At 50.1% G+C, this 8,283-nt stretch overlaps 1 protein-coding gene across 1 annotated transcript in view; it reads right to left on the bottom strand.

Moving 5' to 3' along the window:
* Positions 1 to 211: 211 nt before the first annotated feature.
* The window catches only part of pax8 (paired box 8), a gene marked incomplete at its 5' end in the record, with an annotated part of 32,769 nt that continues 24,697 nt past the window's right edge, over positions 212 to 8,283 (bottom strand). The window contains 4 exons of the mRNA XM_080217268.1: positions 212 to 288; positions 2,058 to 2,144; positions 4,606 to 4,707; positions 7,223 to 7,346. Of these exons, the coding sequence (XP_080073394.1) occupies positions 212 to 288; positions 2,058 to 2,144; positions 4,606 to 4,707; positions 7,223 to 7,346 (390 nt within the window). The remainder of the gene's footprint in view (positions 289 to 2,057; positions 2,145 to 4,605; positions 4,708 to 7,222; positions 7,347 to 8,283) is intronic.

Genomic DNA, 8,283 nt, shown 5'->3' with positions numbered 1-8,283 from the left:
CGGAGGCCGCCATTTCCAGCGGGGCAATATCACAGAGAAGTCCGACGGCGAAATTATTACCCCCCCACCCCACAACCCCGCCCCCACCCCCCCCGTCCGTCACTTAAATAGAGCGTTTCCACCGTCCCTCTCTTCCCAAATCTGGCAGGGCGCCACGACGCCACAGCACCCCAGGGTGGCGCTCCGCACGGTCCCCCGGTTGCCATGGAAACTAGAGGTGGTCGTACGCAGTGGCGGCAGCGGGAGGCGCGCTGCTCCTGGGGGCGGAACTGTAATAGTAAGGGGAGCCTAGAAGAGAAGAGACAAGAAGAGACGGTTGGAGGAGCGTCATGGCGGCAAAATAACACCACACTAACACACACAAAGGGCTAAACGTCACTGCGGCAAGGTTCGATTCCTGTCAACTACTACTTTTACTGGTAGGATTCGAGCATCAAGGACCTCAACACTCCAAAGATGTGTAGGTTAGGTGGATTGGCCATGCTAAATTGCCCCTTAGTGTCCAAAGATGTGTAGGTTAGGTGGATTGGCCATGCTAAATTGTCCCTTAGTGTCCAAAGATGTGTAGGTTAGGTGGATTGGCCATGCTAAATTGTCCCTTAGTGTCCAAAGATGTGTAGGTTAGGTGGATTGGCCAGGCTAAATTGCCCCTTAGTGTCCAAAGATGTGTAGGTTAGGTGGATTGGCCATGCTAAATTGCCCCTTAGTGTCCAAAGATGTGCAGGTTAGGTGGATTGGCCATGCTAAATTGCCCCTTAGTGTCCAAAGATGTGCAGGTTAGGTGGATTGGCCGTGCTAAATTGCCCCTTAGTGTCCAAAGATGTGTAGGTTAGGTGGATTGGCCATGCTAAATTGTCCCTTAGTGTCCAAAGATGTGTAGGTTAGGTGGATTGGCCATGCTAAATTGCCCCTTAGTGTCCAAAGATGTGCAGGTTAGGTGGATTGGCCATGCTAAATTGTCCCTTAGTGTCCAAAGATGTGCAGGTTAGGTGGATTGGCCATGCTAAATTGTCCCTTAGTGGCCAAAGATGTGCAGGTTAGGTGGATTGGCCATGCTAAATTGCCCCTTAGTGTCCAAAGATGTGTAGGTTAGGTGGATTGGCCATGCTAAATTGCCCCTTAGTGTCCAAAGATGTGCAGGTTAGGGGGATTGGCCATGCTAAATTGTCCCTTAGTGTCCAAAGATGTGTAGGTTAGGTGGATTGGCCATGCTAAATTGTCCCTTAGTGTCCAAAGATGTGCAGGTTAGATGGATTGGCCATGCTAAATTGTCCCTTAGTGTCCAAAGATGTGTAGGTTAGGTGGATTGACCATGCTAAATTGTCCCTTAGTGTCCAAAGATGTGCAGGTTAGATGGATTGGCCATGCTAAATTGTCCCTTAGTGTCCAAAGATGTGTAGGTTAGGTGGATTGGCCATGGTAAATTGTCCCTTAGTGTCCAAAGATGTGCAGGTTAGATGGATTGGCCATGCTAAATTGTCCCTTAGTGTCCAAAGATGTGTAGGTTAGGTGGATTGACCATGCTAAATTGTCCCTGCACATCTTTGGACACTAAGGGGCAATTTAGCATGGCCAATCCACCTAACCTACACATCTTTGGACACTAAGGGACAATTTAGCATGGCCAATCCACCTAACCTGCACATCTTTGGACACTAAGGGGCAATTTAGCATGGCCAATCCACCGAACCTACACATCTTTGGACACTAAGGGGCAATTTAGCATGGTCATGGGGGAAACCCATGCAGACACGGGGAGAACATGCAAACTCCACACAGACGGTGACCCAAATCGGGAACCGGACCCGGCTCCCTGGCTCCTCGTCGAGTCAGCAGCGCTACCCACCGCGTCACGCTTGGGGCCTTCGCCTGCCCTGTACGTCTCTGGAGACGCAACCCCCCCCTCTCGCACGACCCCCCACCCCCAAAACCAAACAACCAACTGGGTCGTGTAGCGTGGAAACGAAACGGGCGCATGCTCTTAAAGGGATCTGGGAAAACAGGCGACAGCGATGATCCATTGAAAGGGAATCGGACTTTAACAGGAGTTTGCTTACTTATTATTCCAGAGTTGGTAAAACGCCAGCCCTCGTTGTAAGACGTGTAGTGGGAGTGAGCGTAGGGGCTTCCTGAGTAGTCGTTTCCTGCAATCAGAAGGAGGAAATCTCTTGAAATCATCGCCAGAAGTGAGGCACAGATAAACACTTGGGTTTATTGAGTGACTGAGAGAGTTCTCCACCCTGTGGCGGGGGGCTTTTATTCGTCAAACCGGCCCTCAAACCTCGTAGCAACGCGGTGCGCCAACAGTTCGATCGCCAACGGAGTGTCTTCTGCCCACGAGGTGCATGTCTCACCCTCGGGATAGAAAGTGGCAAGAGTCAACAGGCCATTCAGAGCTCGATCGTCAACCGCAATTGGTAACGTCAAGGATTAGCGGGAAGCAGAGGAAAGTGGCCTCTGTGTTTTAGGGTCAGAGGTGGTTGGCACGGCCCAGTCGCTCGCCAACTCGTTCCGAGCCACTTTACGGGAGGGATTCCCTCATGGCGTGAGTGGGCACCACAGTTGGTCGGCTCCGCTGCCTGCACAGGGCCCGGGTTCCATTCCGGCCTCGGGTCGCTGTCAGTGTGCATTTTCCACATGGGTTTCCTCTGGGTTCCTCCCACAGTCCAAAGATGTGCAGGTTAGGTGGATTGGCCATGCTAAATTGCCCCTTAGTGTCCAAAGATGTGTAGGTTAGGTGGATTGGCCATGCTAAACTGGCTCTTAGTGCCCAAAGATGTGTAGGTTAGGTGGATTGGCCATGCTAAATTGACTCTTAGTGTCCAAAGATGTGTGGGTTAGGTGGATTGGCCATGCTAAATTGTCCCTTAGTGTCCAAAGATGTGTAGGTTAGGTGGATTGGCCATGCTAAATTGTCCCTTAGTGTCCAAAGATGTGCAGGTTAGGTGGATTGGCCATGCTAAATTGACCCTTAGTGTCCAAAGATGTGTAGATTAGGTGGATTGGCCATGCTAAATTGTCCCTTAGTGTCCAAAGATGTGTGGGTTAGGCGGATTGGCCATGCTAAATTGTCCCTTAGTGTCCAAAGATGTGTAGGTTAGGTGGATTGGCCATGATAAATTGTCCCTTAGTGTCCAAAGATGTGTAGGTTAGGTGGATTGGCCATGCTAAACTGGCTCTTAGTGCCCAAAGATGTGTAGGTTAGGTGGATTGGCCATGCTAAATTGACTCTTAGTGTCCAAAGATGTGTGGGTTAGGTGGATTGGCCATGCTAAATTGTCCCTTAGTGTCCAAAGATGTGTAGGTTAGGTGGATTGGCCATGCTAAATTGTCCCTTAGTGTCCAAAGATGTGCAGGTTAGGTGGATTGGCCATGCTAAATTGACCCTTAGTGTCCAAAGATGTGTAGATTAGGTGGATTGGCCATGCTAAATTGTCCCTTAGTGTCCAAAGATGTGTGGGTTAGGCGGATTGGCCATGCTAAATTGTCCCTTAGTGTCCAAAGATGTGTAGGTTAGGTGGATTGGCCATGCTAAATTGTCCCTTAGTGTCCAAAGATGTGCAGGTTAGGTGGATTGGCCATGCTAAATTGCCCCTTAGTGTCCAAAGATGTACAGGTTAGGGGGATTGGCCATGCTAAATTGTCCCTTAGTGTCCAAAGATGTGCAGGTTAGGTGGATTGGCCATGCTAAATTGTCCCTTAGTATCTAAAGATGTGCAGGTTAGGTGGATTGGCCATGCTAAATTGCCCCTTAGTGTCCAAAGATGTGTAGGTTAGGTGGATTGGCCATGCTAAATTGTCCCTTAGTGTCCAAAGATGTGCAGGTTAGGGGGATTGGCCATGCTAAATTGTCCCTTCGTGTCCCAAAGATGTGCAGGTTAGGTGGATTGGCCATGATAAATTGTCCCTTAGTGTCCAAAGATGTGTGGGTTAGGTGGATTGGCCATGCTAAATTGCCCCTTAGTGTCCAAAGATGTGTAGGTTAGGTGGATTGGCCATGCTAAATTGCCTCTTAGTGTCCAAAGATGTGTAGGTTAGGGGGATTGGCCATGCTAAATTGTCCCTTAGTGTCCAAAGATGTGCAGGTTAGGGTGGATTGGCCATGCTAAATTGCCCCTTAGTGTCCAAAGATGTGCAGGTTAGGGTGGATTGGCCATGCTAAATTGCCCCTTAGTGTCCAAAGATGTGCAGGTTAGGGTGGATTGGCCATGCTAAATTGCCCCTTAGTGTCCAAAGATGTGTAGGTTAGGTGGATTGGCCATGCTAAATTGCCCCTTAGTGTCCAAAGATGTGTAGGTTAGGTGGATTGGCCATGCTAAATTGCCCCTTAGTGTCCAAAGATGTGTAGGTTAGGTGGATTGGCCATGCTAAATTACCCCTTAGTGTCCAAAGATGTGTAGGTTAGGGGGATTGGCCATGCTAAATTGTCCCTCAGTGTACCTGAATGCGGCGACTGGGGAATTTTCACAGTAACTTCACTGCGGTGTTAGTGGAGTTCTTCCCTGTGAATAAACTTTGTTGAGGGACAGCTTCCTGTACACTCATTTACCCAGTTGCAGGTCCGGACACCTGAGACTCAGTGAACACGATACAAGATGCGCTTACCAGACACCATTCCAGCGATGGCAGACGACGTGTAACTGCCCTGGCTGTTTACAGGAATGTGCGGGGGGTACCCTGGCAGCGTGGAGCTTACCATCTCACGCCCTGGAACACAAACGTCAAACAAGTAACAATGCCACGCCAGCCAAGACCATCACCAATAAGACACCTTGTAACCACTGGCCCTCGACATCCAGTTATGTTACCACCACGGAACTCAGGATAGTTGTGGGGGGGGGTTTACCGTTGACCAGAGACTCAACGGGACTCAACGTAATGGCTACCAGAGGCTCGGGAGTCCTGCGGAGAGGAACTCACCCCCTGATAAACCCATCTACAAGAACGCGAGTCACGATGGAATACTTGCCTGGCTGGATTCCTTCGTAGTCGCTGGGTCAAAATTGCGGTCACGGTGCCACAGGGAGGGGGGGGGGTGTCACAGCGGTTGGCACAGCTGCCCCACAGTGCCCAGATTCCAGCTTTGGGTCTATGTTGGGGGGGCGGGGATTGGTGGAGGGGGGGGGGGACTGCACATTCTCCCCGCGTCCGCGTGGGTTCCTGCCGACTACGCCGGGTTCCTGCCAGCCCGAAGACGTCCGGGCATTTGGCCGCGCCAAATTTGCCCCTTAGGGTCAGGCGGGGGGTTCCGGGGATAGGGTGGGAAGGTGGCCGGTGCCAGCTCGATGGGCTGAATGGCCTCCGTCTTCGCGTTGGGGATCCGATGAAATTCCCTGCCCAGCGGGCACTGTGGGACAACCCACAGCACGGCGATTCAAGATGGCCACCACCTTCCGAAGGGGCAACTGGAGATGGGCAATAAATGCCCACCCTTCGACAGAACGTTAACCCAGGCCCCCCCCCACCCCGGTGCTAAGGGGCAATTTAGCATGGCCAATCCATATACAGGGACAGCACGGTGGCACAGTGGGTTAGCACACTGCTGCCTCACAGCGCCAGGGGCCCCGGGGTTCGATTCCCAGCCTCGGGTCACTGTCCGCGTGGAGTCTGCACATTCTCCCCGTGTCTGCGTGGGTTTCCTTCGGGTGTTTCGCTTTCCTCCCACAGTCCTAGCTGGTTAGGTGCTAAATTCTCCCCCAGTGTAACCCGGGCAGGAGTCTGGCAACGAGGGGATTTTCACAGTAACTCCATTGCAGTGTTAATGTATGCCTACTTATAATGTCAATCAATAAATTTTCAAGCTAAACAGCTTTGGACACTAAGGGACAATTTAGCATGGCCAATCCACCTAACCTGCACATCTTTGGACATTAAGGGACAATTTAGCATGGTCAATCCACCTAACCTGCACATCTTTGGACATTAAGGGGCAATTTAGCATGGTCAATCCCCCTAACCTACACATCTTTGGACACTAAGGGCAATTTAGCATGGCCAATCCCCCTAACCTACACATCTTTGGACACTAAGGGGCAATTTAGCATGGCCAATCCCCCTAACCTACACATCTTTGGACACTAAGGGGCAATTTAGCATGGCCAATCCACCTAACCTACACATCTTTGGGCACTAAGGGGCAATTTAGCATGGCCAATCCACCTAACCTACACATCTTTGGGACACTAAGGGGCAATTTAGCATGGCCAATCCACCTAACCTGCACATCTTTGGACACTAAGGGGCAATTTAGCATGGCCAATCCACCTAACCTACACATCTTTGGACACTAAGGGGCAATTTAGCATGGCCAATCCACCTAACCTACACATCTTTGGACACTAAGGGACAATTTAGCATGGCCAATCCACCTAACCTGCACATCTTTGGACACTAAGGGGCAATTTAGCATGGCCAATCCACCCTAACCTACACATCTTTGGACATTAAGGGGCAATTTAGCATGGCCAATCCACCTAACCTGCACATCTTTGGACACTAAGGGACAATTTAGCATGGCCAATCCACCTAACCTCCACATCTTTGGACACTAAGGGGCAATTTAGCATGGCCAATCCACCTAACCTGTACATCTTTGGACACTAAGGGACAATTTAGCATGGCCAATCCACCTAACCTACACATCTTTGGACACTAAGGGGCAATTTAGCATGGCCAATCCACCCTAACCTACACATCTTTCGACACTAAGGGACAATTTAGCATGGCCAATCCACCTAACCTCCACATCTTTGGACACTAAGGGGCAATTTAGCATGGCCAATCCACCCTAACCTCCACATCTTTGGACACTAAGGGGCAATTTAGCATGGCCAATCCACCCTAACCTACACATCTTTCGACACTAAGGGACAATTTAGCATGGCCAATCCACCTAACCTCCACATCTTTGGACACTAAGGGGCAATTTAGCATGGCCAATCCACCTAACCTGCACATCTTTGGAGTGTGGGAGGAAACCGGAGCACCCGGAGGAAACCCACACTGACAGCGACCCAAGGCTGGAATCGAACCCGAGTTCCCGTGTCTGTGAAGGATGATGTTTTGGAATGTACAGTTAATTTTAATAATGCACCCCAGGTTAATTCTCGACTCGCTGCAGAGATCTTTACTGTGTAACGTGCTCTCATTTCCATATCTTTCCGTTACAATTGTTTGGCTTAATTATCACAGAGCTCTTTGCAAAAAAATACTAAATACTCACCAGTCACCACTGAGTAGGCTTGCGATCCTGTAATATTCCTGCCGATTGGTGTGCTCGGAGAGGTTAAGCTCGATTTCCCTTCATCCAGTCCGTTGTTTAAGGAAGTGAGTGGGTACAGAGGAGTCTGCAACAGGAACAGGATTACGAGATCGTAAATCCAGATACTTGCACCCAAAGGAGACCACACCCATTACTGCTTCCCCGCGTAGCAAAGTTGAGATGGCACAGTGGGTTAGCACTCCTGCCTCACAGCGCCAGAGACCCAGGTTCAGTTCTGGGTCACTGCCTGTGCAGAGTCTGCACACTCTCCCCGTGTCTGTGTGGGTATTCTCTGTGTGTTTCCTTCCACAGACTAAAGATGTGCAGGTTAGGTGGATTGGCCATGCTAAATTGCCCCTTAGTGTCCAAAGATGTGTAGGTTAGGTGGATTGGCCATGCTAAATTGTCCCTTAGCGTCCAAAGATGTGGAGGTTAGGTGGATTGGCCATGCTAAATTCCCCCTTAGTGTCCAAAGATGTGCAGGTTAGGTGGATTGGCCATGCTAAATTGCCCCTTAGTGTCCAAAGATGTGCAGGTTAGGTGGATTGGCCATGCTAAATTGCCCCTTAGTGTCCAAAGATGTGTAGGTTAGGGGGATTGGCCATGCTAAATTGCCCCTTAGTGTCCAAAGATGTGTAGGTTAGGTGGATTGGCCATGCTAAATTGCCCCTTAGTGTCGAAATATGTGTAGCTTAGGGGGATCGGCCATGCTAAATTGCCTCTTAGTGTCCAAAGATGTGTAGGTTAGGTGGATTGGCCATGCTAAATTGTCCCTTAGTGTCCAAAGATGTGCAGGTTAGGGGGATTGGCCGTGCTAAATTGCCTCTTAGTGTCCAAAGATGTGTGGGTTAGGGGGATTGGCCATGCTAAATTGCCTCTTAGTGTCCTAAGATGTGCAGGTTAGGTGGATTGGCCATGCTAAATTGCCCCTTAGTGTCCAAAGATGTGTAGGTTAGGTGGATTGGCCATGCTAAATTGTCCCTTCGTGTCCAAAGATGTGTAGATTAGGTGGATTGCCCATG

Source organism: Carcharhinus amblyrhynchos, chromosome 34 (assembly GCF_965287045.1).
Source record: "Carcharhinus amblyrhynchos chromosome 34, sCarAmb.v2.hapA, whole genome shotgun sequence".
NCBI lineage: Eukaryota > Metazoa > Chordata > Chondrichthyes > Carcharhiniformes > Carcharhinidae > Carcharhinus > Carcharhinus amblyrhynchos.
The sequence above is the reverse complement of the archived record's forward strand: the minus strand, read 5'-3'. Positions and strand labels throughout refer to the sequence as shown.